The sequence below is a fragment of the Dermacentor variabilis genome, chromosome 6, assembly GCF_050947875.1.
Source record: "Dermacentor variabilis isolate Ectoservices chromosome 6, ASM5094787v1, whole genome shotgun sequence".
In the NCBI taxonomy this organism is placed as follows: domain Eukaryota; kingdom Metazoa; phylum Arthropoda; class Arachnida; order Ixodida; family Ixodidae; genus Dermacentor; species Dermacentor variabilis.
In genome coordinates, this window is record NC_134573.1 from 173,520,459 (window position 1) to 173,537,076 (window position 16,618).

General features: G+C 45.1%; 2 protein-coding genes across 2 annotated transcripts in view; one reads left to right on the top strand and one right to left on the bottom strand.

Moving 5' to 3' along the window:
- The window catches only part of LOC142585821 (uncharacterized), a 28,373-nt gene extending 22,469 nt beyond the window's left edge, over positions 1-5,904 (top strand). The window contains exons 7-8 of the mRNA XM_075696842.1: positions 4,900-5,107; positions 5,755-5,904. Coding sequence (XP_075552957.1) covers positions 4,900-5,107; positions 5,755-5,850 — 304 coding nt within the window. The 3' untranslated portion in view covers positions 5,851-5,904. The remainder of the gene's footprint in view (positions 1-4,899; positions 5,108-5,754) is intronic.
- Positions 5,905-7,791: 1,887 nt separating this feature from the next.
- The window catches only part of LOC142586369 (uncharacterized), a 39,726-nt gene continuing 30,899 nt past the window's right edge, over positions 7,792-16,618 (bottom strand). Inside the window, exons 8-9 of the mRNA XM_075697619.1 lie at positions 12,163-12,367; positions 7,792-7,971 (exon numbers count right to left, since the gene is read on the bottom strand). Of these exons, the coding sequence (XP_075553734.1) occupies positions 7,792-7,971; positions 12,163-12,367 (385 nt within the window). The remainder of the gene's footprint in view (positions 7,972-12,162; positions 12,368-16,618) is intronic.

Genomic DNA, 16,618 nt, shown 5'->3' on the forward strand with positions numbered 1-16,618 from the left:
AGTTCTGTAAACGGCATCCATTAGACCATTGAAAACGAACAAATTTGATATGTCATAGTATATTTTATGTGAATTTGTTACGTTGTTTACAAAGGTTCTGTAAAAGCTGTAGTTCCATATTACTAATTTTTTTTAGGTTCATGTATAGCATATCAATTTTGTCCGCTTTAGATGTACTATTATATGCAATTCACAGAATTATATTATCGTTTTTCATTTCTGAGTTACAAAGTTGTAAACTTGATAATTTCTTCTTTTTTGAAAATTTGGGATCTTTGCCAATTTTTAACAACAAATTAAAGACCTAAATCAGAAATTCAAAACCAACAGTCACTAGATTTTAGTTTTTCTTTTAAAGGCAACAAACCTTGCCAAATTTGGTGCAGTGGTTGCCGAGAAAAACGAATTCTCCTTTTACATGTATTTCGATAGGAGCCCCTGAGCTAAAGCATCCTCTTAAGAGGAAAGAACGAACGCAGGAAAGAGACAATTTATGATAACTCAAAGGGAAGCTCATTACTTTTCGAAGCGAGATTGGGATGCCTTAGAACAAGCACCTTTAAAGAGAGATATAAGACGGAAGAAGAAGCATGTGCTTGCTGCGGTAAATCTAGGGAAACTATGGAGCATGTTTTATTAGAATGTGAAGGCGTCTACCCAGCGGTCGATTTAGGCACCACTGGCCTCCTTGAAGCACTTGGGCTCAGCGAGAGCAGTGGCAAAGTAAACATGTCCGCAATAGGCATCAGTAAGAGGCGATTGGAACATTGGTGGTAGAAAAGTAGGGAAACGACAAAAAACGGAGGCGTACAAAGGCACAGTCCGCAATAGGGTATAAGAAAATTTGGGTGTGGTAGTTCATAGTGTTTTTTCTTCTTTTTTTATTGTTTAACCTAGGTAGGACATTAGCCAGTATAATAGCAAGAGCTTGGTGGCACAACCCACCGCACCGTTCCAAAGGGGACGCTCATAACATCCATCCATCCATATCCATCCATCCATCCATCCATCCATCCAATGGCTGTCCGGAGGAGCATCACGAGCGAGGATGAGGGCACGGGAGTGTTTTGTATAGCACGCTGTGACGAATTTGTTACAACATGCCGCTTTCACTGCGTGACCCTATGAGCTTTTTCGAAACGGAACCGCGATCATATACCTAATTAAAAGTGAGAAATCCGAGGACACGTAAGCACTTGTGAGTTGTGAACGCGCAAGCATTAATGTCCAATTGAATGCCGCTGAGTGTTCCTTAGAGTTATGAACTCCTCGCGCGCAAGCGAGCGCGATGAAGCGCTCGGTGCGTTCCCATTTGGCTTTAGCGAGGCGCAGTTAAAACGCAAGCGAGAGCTTGCGAGGATAAAACGGGCTTCCGAGAGCGAAGGCGACACGGCGTCGTGGCGATGCCTTCTCCCCTCGCAAGACACCTGAGTCCAGTCTTATTTTAGGTTACACTAAGATAAGATTCGGATTTAAGTCTGGACTTAGAGGCTCGCTTTTGTGCAAGCGGGCCCTGGTGCGCTATCGCGGCTCCCTCTCGCCCGCTCTGATCCGTCGAGACGCACTCGTGGCGTCGCGTCGCAGCTTACGGCAACGCAATTTTTAGGCGCCCTTCCGCTGCTGCAGACGAGAGACGCCGGCTTTTTTCGCTCACTAGGTCATTTGACGCTTTCGCATCAATAAGTGCAACAATAAATACTGGCTAACACATTTGCTACTAGTGGTGTATATGACGGTACAACGGGAGCATTTTAAGGGTAGTGGCTTAACAGCCACCGTCGGTGCCCTACTTCGTGCTTTGTCACTCAGAGAAAAAAAAACACTGTAAGCTGTAATACGTGACAAGCAATACCTTTTCATCTCTCAGCTATTTCAAATGCCCTTTAAGCATGAAGTGGTTATTCAAACACTAGCATATGTGAGCTTTGTGAAGATTACGCAGGTGAGGAAAGTCATTAACCGGTGTTCTCAGTAATGTTTGTTTTCTGAAGAATCATTATTTCACATACTTCATTATAGTACGCTTGCACTCCGGGCAAATGTAGTGCAACTCACGCACAATGTGACTATCACTAATTAAAGAAAGAACTGCAGTGTATTGGAAGACATACTGCTTCGAGTTCATGCAAGGCTATCAGGAAACAAACAGCCTTAAACTTAATACAAGCAACTTTTCGTATGCCGCATGAATTAGAATGCGTTGAGCATATTTTAACATAGATAACCGTATTAACCACACTAGAAAAATATTATTCGCTTGATTTGACTGACTAGGATCATACAACCGGTGCGCTGACAAACGCAAGAAGAAAAAAAAAACTAAACAAAGCATAGACACAGCCCCGTGAGCCCGCGTTGGTCACTTTATACTCTCTGTTCAGGTCGAGCTTCTTTGTGGTTCTCAAAGGAAACGCCCGCCGCCAATTCCTGGAACGGCATATAATCCGCCTCACGCTTGGCTCTCCATATCATCACGACATATTTCTCTGCGGATTTTGCCAGAACGAAAACTTGTCTCACTGTGGAAAATTCAATTTGTGCACTGGGGCTCGCAGCACACGCGCTTACTACTGTACTTCTTTACCATCGCACGCGCGAAAGAGGTAAACAAAGGCCTGTGCCTGCACGGAGGGCGTTGGCACAGCCCGACCTATAGCCAGGGGAAAACTTGGCCATACTGTGTTGTCAGCTCGTCCTCCCCGAGCCGTTTCTCTCCCTCACCACCACACGGCGCTCCCGCCTACTGGCATTGAGAATATGCTCAGCAATTGACTTCAAAACTACTGTTCGAATGCACGAACACAGAACCCCATATCATCAAGACAGATGTACGCACCTTGCACTGAAGCTTTTCACAATCGACAGAAGATCTAGGACACGTACCCTTGCGCGTGGTGGAAGTTAGAACGACGCATCCGGGTGCCTTTTCTCAAGCAGACGGTCTGGTCTCCACCTTGACCGGCGCGCTCACTGCAGCACGCGTATTCCGGATGACGGTCATTGCAGCGCGTCACTGAACTTTTCGAACGATGCGGGATTACATTCGTTTTCATAATTTCATTTTTTTTACTATGCCTTAAGGCTGCCCACCTTGAAATAAAAAGAAAGATTAGAAATACGCGATTCACATTCGCGATTGCAACTGCGATTGCTTATCGCAAGGTAAGAGTGCCCTACACCGGCAAGTTTCCAGATACGCGCTAAATGCGATGACTTGGCATGGCTGCTATCGAGCGCTGAAGCACGAACATTTCCAAGCTTCGACTTAAATAGTACTTGGTGTTGGGCTAGTTGGTTCCAAAGACAGGACGTCCATTCCTTAAGTTCTCCCCTCTCTGTCATCTTCTTTTTGGCGCTAAATCAATATTATTGGACTTCTATCTTGTCAAGTAAAACTCAGACAAGCTGTGAAACATGGGCGCAGCTCTTGTCGTTTCGACTGCCGATGCATTTACTTCGCAGCCTAGTGTTTATCACTGTATACATCATAAGAATCACCCAGCACTTGGAGTAGCATGTCAGGTGATCAGTCAGGCTAACATCTCCAGCATATTATTAACGCTTGTATCTCTCTAGCGGCTTGTGGCAGGGACAATAGTGTCAAGAGCGGTAGCGTCATCTGGCTGATCAGGAGTACATCTATAACAGCAATACCGTAGTCTCGGAAACTGCATTATGCATGGCGCAAACAGCGAAGAGAAAATCTCCGACGCAATAACGCCGTAATGATAACCTAGTTTCGGCAACGACCATACTTCGGGAATTTTTGCTTGCTGAAAACCGCTCAGCGATGACAGACGAGAAGCGAGGAAAACACTGGCATTGCGCCTTGCTTTGCAATCCGCTTTTGTTAACGCTGTTAACAAATGCGGTCACAATTCGGACTTTTAGCCGCAGTCCGGCTCAATTGTAACTTCTAGCTTCCATCTTGTGCGGACATTACTGTATGAAGTTTCAACAAACTCGGTGATTTTCACGGAATTGGGCACCAATCGCTATAAAACATGGTTGATGTGTGTTAGTGAAGGGCTGCACGAACAAAATTTTTCATCGCACAGTGTTGCAAGGACGCTGCTTTCAAGGCGCCTCTGAAGCAGCAGTTCGTCGATCGAATCGCGCCGAACTGCATCATGAAAACAAGAGCAACAGGAATATCGGTTCGATGCACGGTCCTTTGCGTGAATGCATTAGTGTGTTCAGTCAAGTTGAACGAACTATTTCAATACCTGGCAATGTGTGTTTACCACAGCCGCGCAGCTAAGCTGTTTAGGCTATGGACTCTTCCACTGTGCACGTGTAGAACAATTTTGTTTCCCAAACACTCATGCAATGGGCTTATCTTGTCCCCAGATAATATTCGTCGCTTATCTTGAGTACCTTTACCTTCTTTAGCGCTGCAGGCCCGGAACTTACAGGTCACGAGCGGCATTCGCGTTATCAGCGTGGCATAGCATTATTGACAGGAAAGTAAAGATCACAGAGTTTTCAAGAGAGCACAAGCAAGACAGATGACACGATTGTCGTGTGGAAACAACCTCCGAAGGGTGTAAGCGTTTTTATAGTGCGGTCGAACAAGAAATGCTTGAGGACGGAGCAAACGTTTCGTCAAAGCGAACTTGTTTGAGCGTTGCTTCAGTCACGCGAGACACTTTCTATCGCGACTGCCAGCTCTTTGCAAGCTGCTGAAGGTAGCCAAATGCAATGGTAAAATTCGATCCTAATCGAACTTGATTGCGATCAAAAGTGCCTGCAGTGACTGGAGTATAAAACAAGTTGGCTCCATGCCCAAGCCTTCTTTTGTACGATACTGTTGGTCACCTCAAATGTCCATCTTCCTATGGAAATCTGTCTTTGGACGAACACCAACTCAGTTTCATTGCGCTGTCTATCCTACGCCAGGTTTCGGCTCGTGTTCGGTGACCAGTCGCTGCAGGTTCCTCTCGGCGCCGAGCACGAGGATTTCGTTCTGGAAGTTAAGGGCGAAGAAGATGGCCTTTGCACGGCAGAACTTAACGGTGTCGAACTGCCGGGCGTCATCAGCAAGGGTCCCTTCCTCACAGACAGAATGGTTTTGGAGGGCGACGTGGACTTCCACTGGGTCATCATTGTAAGGAAGCTTCGCGAAGCTTGCTTTGAAACTTGTCTCCTGGCTTTTGCGCTCTGGTAAAATGTACCTGAATACCGCGAAATATCATGTTTTCGTTGCGATCAAAAGATGGATGGCGTATAAGAACGAAGCTATGAGATTCTACGTTTTCGCACTAGGTCTTGTATGACAACATAGCTTCACTGTATAACTCGTGGCCGTTTTCTCCGTGGACTTATAAATATTTTGAGACCAGTTGTAGTGACACTTGGATATATTGTTTCTATTTTGTCTCTATCGAGAGCTTAATTCTACGCATACGCCCAACCTATTTGTCTGCATTTTTCAAGCGATTATATTGAAATAAAAGCTGCGGGAATACGCAAGGTTTGTTCAAGCTTCTAACTATTCGAAGTTTCAATTTATCTGGCCTCGCTCAGCCATCAGCTATAGCCTCTGAATTAGCTAAGGTTGTAGAACGACCACACAGGAAAGGCATTGGTCCCGGTTTTGATGCCCGGATGAAATTTTTGTAACTGCGAAGTTGAGTTCTCGGACACATTGAAATGGGTCCCTTTGTAGCATCTTATGGCACTCATGATGATGTACATTTTTCTTTGCTTGAAACTTCCCGCGCCTTGCTTTTAAATAAATATGTCTTTCAACAGACCAAACCTGGCGGGCCTGAAGCAGCGATCGAAGACAGCAAAGAGGAACCAGCAAAGGAGGAAACCAAGGAGAAAGATGAAAACTCCAAGGTCTGACATGACAGTTGCGGCTTCAGCAAAGCATAATCTGCCTCAATAAAATAAACTAGGTTTGGAATCAACAAACTGTCTAAATCATTAAAAGTAACGCGACATTTGCATTTGTTTCGAGAATATTGTGCGCTTCAGCGTATGAAAAATGTAGCTTTGCGAGAGCAAGAGAGAGGTAATAAAGCAATGGGAGGGAGATTAAGCAGACGGGGCTCGGTTGGCTACCCGACACTGCGGAAGAGGGAAAGCGCACTAAATATTGAGTAGAAGTTTTGAGGCAGAGATGACGGGTTCCGGACTGTGCCCGATGTTATCTATCGTGCTTGTCCCTGGGAAACAACAATGCGACGTTCGGCATGATCTGACGTTAAAATCGACGGCTGAACCACTAAGCGATCTGTAGACGCATCCACTCTGAAACCAGTGTGTTGATTTTCGTTCATGCAGTGAACGATGTACCGCCCTGCCGGAGTGTCGTGGTTTTTGAGGCATCAGCTTCCCACCTAAAACTTCTAAAAGCGCACTTTAAGTAGGTGATGAGGTATCGGCGATTCTAAACTAAAGTAAATAAAGTTCAACTTTTCAGAAGAAGCGCATAAATATGCTTCAAGTTTTAAACATCGCGCGTTTAACAGCCCGTAGAATAAAACATAGGCATGATCAGCGATGCACGTGAGGATATTATCAGTGAAGCTGCTACTTGGATCGACTGACACACCTAATGTTGCGTCTGAAGTCTGAGCGTCATGAAAGGTTATTGAATTAGTCTGAACGTGAACGGGCATTATTTTAGTTCTGCTTGCAGACTGGTAAGGTACAAAACTGAAAATCGTTCGCGTGGTGTTCACGGTATGTTCACGCGGATGCACAAAAGCGCAATTAGTCCTTAATCTTCGGTGACAGTATTATCCGTGCATTCACATTCCAACCCACATCCCCACTTTGTGTCGTAGTTCTCCCTGTATTTACTTATTCATGTCTCTACAACTTGGTCGCTTTCCTGGCCCGTGCTAAGAAAAGAAAACCGGTGCACCATACACGAAATGTGCTGCTAGCATTCTTAACAGGACGGTGTCATGGAGACGCACGAACTATAACAGTGTAGCATAGCGAAGTCGCAAGCAATACGCTGCGAAACGAAAGAGCATAGGTCGAGAAGTGTACCAGCCCACGCAACTTCATTGTCGGTTATAAGGTGTCCACTGTTAAACACGCATATTTTATACGTACTGTATTTCATGATTTAGTCGGTTGAGGGCGGACAGGTTAATTGAAGGCCGATGCAAGAGGGTTTTAGTCAACTGCAAATAATGAAGGCAAGAACGATATATGTCAGGCCTTGGTGCATAGCTCTCCGCACCACTTGGTAGCAATGAAGGACAGATAGGCTTCTGAGAATACTCCGTTTGAAGCTTATCACAGCGAGGTAGTCCAAACAGACGTGTAACACCTTCACAAAGCCACAGTAGAAGCACTTCGTGTTGTTACAATGAGCCACCTTTATTTCGAGCTACACTTGCGTATGTTAGTGCCGTTTTTTCAATATTATTTTCTGCACTGCACTCATATGAAGTATGATGAAGTCTTGGGCTACAATTGGTTACGTTTCACGATACTAGAAGAAAAGAAAAAAAGAGACTATTTGTGTTCGTTTCTTTCTCACTTCCTCGAAAATCACCGATTTTACCCCACGTGCCTACACTTGAGTGAGACGTTGCTCAGTAATAAATTTTGTATGGCACGTTGAACATTATGAACGCGCTTCTGATTACTTTGTGGCCTGCGACCGGTCAATAATTGGGTTGCGATGACATCGTTATACGACAGAGCGAAAACAGGCTATGGTGAACGCCGATGCAATCGCCCGTTTGTGTAAAGTCGAGGCGAACTGCTGAGTGAAAGAAAGTGCGACGATCTTCCTCTTTCTTCGATGTCGCGGGAGCGGCGTTACATGTGTCTCGTGTTGCCGAAGTTGATGCCGCTCGCGTTGGCGCCCTTGTTTGTGCCGTACTGGAGGTTGATGATGCCTTCTCCCGCCCTCAGCTGCTGTTCGCTGAAGTGCCTCTTGTTCTCCTCGGCCGGTTTGGGTCCCAGGCAAGGTCCCTGGTACTCCGGGTGCAGGTAGCACTGCGCGTCGAAGAGTGGCAGCATTAGAAAAATGTACAGTGTGCACCAATATGAAGGAGAAGAATTCAGAAATACTGTAAAGCGACCAAGTTGGATGTTTTTGTACGCACCACGTAATCGATTGAGGACGACTTAGAATGCCGCACGGGCGATGACGAATAAGTGAAATTGCATTCAGAAAAGTATGTTAATATGAATACTACAACAATGAAAAAAAGAAAAAGAACATATTGTAATGTGAGTGAAAATATCATGAGCCATAAATGGACGCCGTTTCTTCGTTAGAAAGCATTACCGAAGCCATGTGCCATGTTTCAGCTGATATATAAAGCTCATCCTTTATTCTCCCTAAGTCGTACTTATCCGTTTGCCCGCCGCTTACAATGGCGCACTGAAGATTTGCGTTTAACGCCAGTAATTTTACTCTCTATTTTGCTGACTTCAGAAAACCGCCATGATTCACATTCACATAATAAGAACTATGGAGCAGGAAAATAAAGCGAAGTTCGTAGTTAAATCTGCGCCAGAATTTTTATCTCAACAGATTTGTTCTTCCTTCATATATTTGTGCAGGTTGTTTATTGGTGCATGCTTATTTGTACAGACGGTGTACTCCGTATGATCACGGGCTCGTGTAGACAATGTGGTTGGTGTGCGACAGTGCGTGCTTCTGCGGTATGGTGATGGTCGCTGGTTCGGGACAATTGCTTCATAAAATGTCTCCAGGATCGGCCCACTTTGCTACGATCACTCGCTCGCCAACATTGGCCATGATCGTGGCGGCATGACGACGACCCAGTAACGACGATGGAATGACGAAGAAAGAATGACGTCGATGGAACGTTGAAGCCGGTGTGACGACTGAACGACGTCAAGGGGATGAAGATTCTGAAATGATGACGATGGTGTAACGATGGTGTAATGGGATATAATAAGGCTCAGTGAAGTTAGGAGGACAAAAGAAGCATATACAGTGCTAAAAAGCGGGCACGTCCTGTGCTACCGGGGCTTAGCGGAGAGACGAGAACTAGGAGTCGGATTCCTGATTAATAAGGCTATAGCCGGTAACATACAGAAATTCTATAAGATTAACGAGAAGGGGGCAGGTCTTGTTGTGAAACTTAATAAGAGGTACAAATTGAAGGTCGTACTGGTCTACGCCCCTAAATCCAGTCATGATGACGAGGAAGTCGAAAGCTTCTATGAAGACGTAGAATCGGTGATGGGTAAAGTCAAAACAAAATACACTGTACTGATGGGCGACTTCAATGCCAGGGTAGGCAAGAAGCAGGCTGGAGACAAGTCAGTGGGGAATATGGCATAGGTTCTAGGAATAGCAGGGGAGAGTTATTAGTAGAGTTTGCAGAACAGAATAGTATGCGGATAATGAATACCGTCTTCCGCAAGCGGGATAGCCGAAAGTGGACGTGGAGGAGCCTGAATCGCGAGACTAGCAATGATATAGACTTTATGCTCTGCGCTAACCCTGGCACATACAAGATCTGGACGGGCTCGGCAAAGTGCGCTGCAGTGACTATAGGATGGTAAGAACTCGAATTAGCCTAGACTTGAGGAGTGAACGGAAGAAAGTGGTACATAAGAAGCGGATAAATGAGTTAGCGGCAAGAGGGAAAATAGAGGAATTCCGGATCAAGCTACAGAACAGGTATTCGGCTTTAACTGAGGCAGAGGACCTTAGTGTTGAAGATAAGAACGACAATCTTATGGGTATCATTAAGGAATGTGCAATAGAAGTCGGTGGTAACTCCGTTAGACGGGATGCCAGTAAGCTATCGCAGGAGACGAAAGATCTGATCAAGAAACGCCAATGTACGAAAGCCTCTAACCCTACAGCTAGAATAGAACTGGCAGAACTTTCCAAGTTAATCAACAAGCGTAAGACAGCTGACATAAGGAAGTATAATATGGATAGAATTGAACATGCTCGCAGGAACGGAGGAAGCCTAAAAGCAGTGAAGAATAAACTAGGAGTAGGCAAGAATCAGATGTATGTGTTAAGAGACAAAGCCGGCGATATCATTACCAATATTGATGAGATAGTTCAAGTGGCTGAGTAGTTCTCTAGATATTTGTACAGTACCAGTGGCACCCATGGCGATAATGGAAGAGGGAATAGCCTAGAGGAACTTGAAATCCTTCAAGTAACGCCGGAACAAGTGAAGAAGGCCTTGGGAGCTATGCAAAGGGGGAAGGGAGCTAGGGAGGATCAGGTGACAGCGGATTTGTTGAAGGATGGTGGGCAGATTGTTCTAGAAAAACTGGCCACCCTCTATACGCAATGCCTCATAACTTCGAACATACCGGAATCTTGGAAGAACGCTAACATAATCCTAATTCATAAGAAAGGGGACGCCAAAGACTTGAAAAATTATAGATCGATCAGCTTACTGTCCGTTGCCTACAATGTATTTACTAAGGTAATCGCAAATAGAATCAGGAACACCTAAGACTTCTGTCAACCAAGGGACCAGGCAGGATTCCGTAAACGCTACTCAACAATAGACCATATCCACACTATCAATCAGGTGATCGAGAAATGTGCGGAATATAACCAACCCTTATATATAGCTTTCATTAATTACGAGAAAGCGTTTGATTCAATCGAAACCTCACCAGTCATGGAGGCATTACGGAATCAGGGTGTAGACGAGCCGTATGTAAAAATACTGAAAGATGTCTATAGCGGCTCCACAGCCACCTTAGTCCTCCATTAAGAAAGCAACAAAATCCCAATAAAGAAAGCCGTCAGGCAGGGAGATGCGATCTCTCTATTGACAGCGTATTTAGAGGAGGTATTGAGAGACCTGGATTGGGAAGAATGGGGGATAAAAGTTAATGGAGAATACCTGAGTAACTTGCGATTCGCTGATGATATTTCCTTGCTTATTAACTCAGGGGACCAATTGGAATGAATGCATGCTCACTGACCGGGAGAGGCAAAGCAGAAGGGTGGGTCTAAAAATTAATCTGCAGAAAACTAAAGTAATGTTTAACAGTCTCGGAAGAAAACAGCAGTTTACGCTATGTAGCGAGGCACTGCAAGTGGTAAGAGAATACATCTACTTAGGACAGGTAGTGACCGCAGATCCGGATCATGAGACTGAAATAATCAGAAGAATAAGAATGGGCTGGGGTGCGTTTGGCAGGCATTCTAAGATCATGAACAGCAGGTTGCCATTATCCCTCAAGAGAAATGTGTATAACAGCTGTGTCTTACCAGTACTCACGTACTGGGCAGAAAGCGGGAGGCTTACGAAAAGAGGACTACTTAAATTGAGGACGACGCAACGAGCTATGGAAAGAAGAATGATAGGTGTAACGTTAAGTGATAAGAAAAGAGCAGATTGGGTGAGGGAAAAAACGCGTTTTAATGATATCTTAGTTGAAATCAAGAAAAAGAAATGGGCATGGGCAGGACATGTAATGAGGAGGGAAGATAACCGATGGTCATTAAGGGTTACGGACTGGATTTCAAGGGAGGGGAAGCGTAGTAGAGGACGACGGTAAGTTAGGTGTGCGAATGAGATTAAGAAGTTTGCACGGACAACATGGCCACAATTAGTACATGACCGGGTAGTTGGATAAGTATCGGAGAGGCCTTTGCCCTGCAGTGGGCGTAACCAGGATGATGATGATGATAATAATATAAGATAAAATAGATAGATAGATAGATAGATAGATAGATAGATAGATAGATAGATAGATAGATAGATAGATAGATAGATAGATAGATAGATAGATTGATAGATAGATAGATAGATAGATAGATAGATAGATAGATAGATAGATAGATAGACAGACAGACAGACAGACAGACAGACAGACAGACAGACAGACAGACAGACAGACAGATAGATAGATAGATAGATAGATAGATAGATAGATAGATAGATAGATAGATAGATAGATAGATAGATAGATAGATAGATAGATAGATAGATAGATAGATAGATAGATAGATAGATAGATAGATAGATAGATAGATAGATAGATAGATAGATAGATAGATAGATAGATAGATAGATAGATAGATAGATAGATCTTGTGGTGTCCTTTGGTATTCAAATATTGAATAGGTTTTCGCACAGAACCTACAAACACGATGGTAAAATTCCCCTTAAGCGCTCACCACAACGCACTCGGTATAGGGAATTCTGGGCAAGTCCTCACCGCTCGTCCCAGTGCTAGAATGCACTGCGAGACCTGCGGGATGTTCCTCCGCTCCCAGAGGTCAACAGTCTGGAAGACGTCGAGATCAGGCACGCCCCAGTTCTTGGCCGCATTCTGGAACATCACGATGTTCTCCATCTTCTTGAACTGGCCGCCAGTGGTGTTGATCTTTGGAATGCTGCCCGGGTTCAGGGCGTTCATAAGCCTGCGGCAGAACAGAGAATATTGGAAGGCGCGTGCGATGACGTGAGCTTGTGTCGAAATGTATGCCCGATAGCTGAACGTTTCATAACAGACTGGCACACAGGCCTTCATTATGGACAAAAGTTCTACAGGCAGTAAGGTCTGAATCCGAGCTAGTTGATAAGGTAACATCTTTGAAAGGAACAGCTCAAATGACGGGGCAAGGCGAGTTCAGCACGCCCCACTCATTGCCCTGCATGTGTCTCTCTTTGCACTGTTCCACACGTAACTTATGCACCTGAGTTAGGAAGAAGGCGCACAGGCTGTTATTTAACCATAAGATGACTTATGACAACCCATTCGGTAACATAAAAAAGAGTGGATGTTGATTGCTGTAGTCAAACCACCCAATGTGGTTACTAGCCAAACACGTAGTGATAACCTCTTCCACTTTTAGGACACGTACTGCCCGGCATGTTTAGTTGGCATTAGAACAAAGTGCAAGCAAAAAATTATGCACGTTAACATTCAATTCTATAGGGTTTTACGTTTTTGAGGGCGGCAGAATTGGACAAGCGGCTATAGCCTGAACAGATGTTGATAGTGCTGGAAGTGTCACTGTGCTGTGCGATGACAGTATTCGGTGACAGTGACCAATTGTGATTGTGTCTATGCTCCTTTCTTTCGTTATCTCTACTTTGTTACCACTTTACCTCCCCCTCCCCTCTCTCCCCAGCGTAGGGTAGCAAACCTCCCTGCCTTTCCCCTTTCCTCTCTTTCTCTCTCTCTCTCTCTCTCTCTCTCTCTCTACGTGCTAAAATCGTGATCTCATTATGAGGCACGCCGTAGTGGGGAGACACTGGAATAATTTTGATCACGTGAGGTTCTTTGACTTGCACCACGTTCGCCGGTGCATGATCCTCCTTGCTTTCCGACCCCGTCGAAATGTGGCCGCAGCGGCAGGAATCGAGCCAACGGCCTCGAGCTCAGCCGCGCCACGCCATAGCCGCTAAACTAGCGCGATTGGGCACATTCGTTGCGTTTCATGGTTAAAGGGAAGGCGCCAATGTGCGTCTATCACTTTGCTGGCATGCAGCTGAAGGTGCTTTGCTGAATATTTGTTAATACAATGCACATGACATGTACACTCGACCACAAAAGCTTATGGGCCACGGAATTTCAGACAGCGTTCCATTTCCGAGCAGCCTGCAACAGTAGTGAGTCAAGCCGAACACCCCTATATTGTTCACCTATATTAGTAGAGGCTGTAAATAAGAACACTAGGCTGCGTTGTGAGGCTGCACAAATATTCAGCTTTTTTCTCATATTTCGTGTCCCGTAAAATTTCGTTTACTGTACAAAGATGTGTCTCAATTTAGCCGTGTGCACTACCTGACACGTCAACGGCTTGCACGTCAAGGTCTGCCCACTCTCACTTTCACATCGAGCTGGCTGCGCAAAACACCCACAACCTCATCACCATCCGTAACATTGCAGAGACCCATCTTCCTCCTCTTGGGAGGCGAGGCATAGCAGTTAATTCAACATTCGGACCTAACCTCTTTTCAAAAATGTTTTACTAATCTTCAGAAAAACAAGTTCTTGCAAGATAGGCACGTCATCCATGCGGAAATAGGAAAAAAAATTACGAGGTATTACGTGCCAAAAGCACGATCTGATTATGAGGCACGCCGTTGGGGGTGACTCCGGAAATAATTTTTACCCCCTGGGGTTCTTTAACGTGCACCTAAATCTAAGTACTACAAGGGTGTTTTCACAGTTCGCCCCCATTGAAATGCGACCGTCCTGGCCGGGATTTGATCCCGCGACCTCGTGCTTATTGGCCCGAAACCATAGCCACCAAACAACCACGGTGGGTCGGGCATCGGAAAGCGGATATACCTACGCCAACTATCCTTAATGCGAGGAACAGGCATGACATATGGTGTTACCATGTCGTGCTAGTTAATGCACACAGTGGCCAAGGCTTGCCTCCTGGCAGACGCGCGCTACATACCACGGCGCAGCGTGCGTCCTCGAGGCGCGTGCCTGTCGCAGGTTGCGATTTGTATCGCCCGTATTATGGCGAGAGGAGGGGGTGGTTTCTTGCTACCCGCAGCACCTGTTCCTTGGGACGAATGCGTCCACCCTCCCCCTTGTCAGGACGCCAAAACTCTCGAAGCTCGGGGTTAGACTTGGCAGCACGCGGCCATTCCGCAGGTCTTGGCTCCGGCGCGCTAATGAAAACATATCTCGAGGCAGCACCAAAATACGCCGTGGCCTCTGTTTATCCGTCTCCCACGCCCACGGGCATAAGCATCCCGTTTCGAGAGAATGGCAACTGACGGTCTGGCGAAGGCGAGAATTAGCGAGAAATGCGAAGGGGCGAATGCGATGGAGGGCCCGTAAGAATCGCCAGTATGCACTCTGTCGACAAGCAAGCTAGCAAGCTGATTTGACGTGCGGAAAAGATTTGATGCAGAATAATGTCCCGTTCATTATTTTTGCACAAGATTTTTCGTAATACCCACCTGTAGAATGAACTTCTTAGTGAGCCAATGCACGTATTCTTTCGTGTCCTTGTCGACGCCAGAAAGCTGACGTCTCCCTTTTATCACTTTATTTTTCTTTGCCTTTTTCGCTTTACTCATTCATCCCGAAGACTGCCAATGAATGAAACCGCTTCCCACCTCCGCCGTCACAATTCTCAGCACTCCTGCATTTAAATCTGTCACCGAAAACTATCATACGTGCTAATCGCTTGTGACAGGCGCGTTTTTTTTTTTTTTTGCCTTTCACCTCTACCTTCTGTAACGCGTTTAGCCATTGTACGTATTGAAATAAATAAATAAGTAAATAAATAAATAAATCGAATTGAAGAGAAGAATCAGACTGAACTTGAAGAATCAATCGTATTGAAGAGGCTCGCCAACGCGATAACATGGTGATGCTTTTGTACGTTTCCAAACTTTTAGCGCAAAAAGAAAACATTCGTACAGAAGCAAGACAGACATGAGCGATAAGTAATTACGAAAGAAATGTTTCAACTAAAAGACTACAAAAGAATGAGTACAGCTGAACAGGTGGTAAGGTCGGGCTAGTTGGTTTACTGTTTCTGGAATGTAGCCGCACGAGAAAAACACGGTACGTAGAAGACACGCAGCCCGTCCAAGCACTTGCAAGCTGCAGTCCCCTAACCTCATTCCAAAACCTTCTCTAATGTGGTATCCTGCGTCCTGTGTTTTCCTCGTGGGTCTAAATTTCACCACTTGAACAACAACTAGTCCAAACGTAGCGGCGTATAGCCATTACTCCTTGTTGCCCATAACTATTTAAAGTAAATGAATGCATCGCCAGAAGGCTTTCAGTGTGAAACGCAAAAATGAAAGCTCAAAACAGGCATTTTTCTGGTACTCCACGCTCATTTGGGCCATACTTTCGTCTCTCCTGTAAAGGTCTCAATTTCTTTTGTGGCTGCAAATGATAACAGCTCAAGACACTCGACAAAAATCATGATGCTGCTGCAACATCGCGAATGGCCCGAAGAAGATTAGTGATCCCTCCTAACTGAAGGTCAATTATGCTAGTGGCTGCATATAATAATGTAGTTGGGTGTGCGGTAATGAGGTGTGAGTATTATTTCTTTCAATGGCACTATATCCAATGAGCAGCAATGATGTCGTTGTCACTTTTGGTACGTAACTCTAAAACGCCTTCCTAAGTTATAGCTATATTTTGAATATCTGCTTGCTGCACTGGTGGTGTGTCGATTCTCTACTTAATATTACGTTCGCAGCAAGGTTCAGACCAGCCGAATTTTGCAGAACAGTAGTAAAGAGTGAAATCCTTTACTGTAGTGGTACTATAAGCCCACCGATGAAATAGATCACGAATGTTTTGATGTAGCTTCCATCGCTGTTTGGTATACCGTTGCTTCATTCTACGAAGCATGAGCTCAACAGCTGGGGCAACTGCTTACGTACTAAACTGTGCAAACATGTGCTGACAAATATTTATTTGGCAGCAAAGCTCAACCTTTTGTTCTTGAGGCGAGCAGGGTGAAAAAAATACTTACTACGAAGGTGTAGCGGCGCTAGAAGCGGGCGCTCGCCATGGTGCCAAAAAGGGCGATCGGCCAAGGGTGAATTACTGAGAGAACGCTCCAGGCTACCAGTATTATTTTTTAAACCCTTGTACACCCCGATTAGTGACCGATCCCACAGTGTGGTTGTACGAAGTCACTCAGGAACACCAACAATAACTATCGAACCTT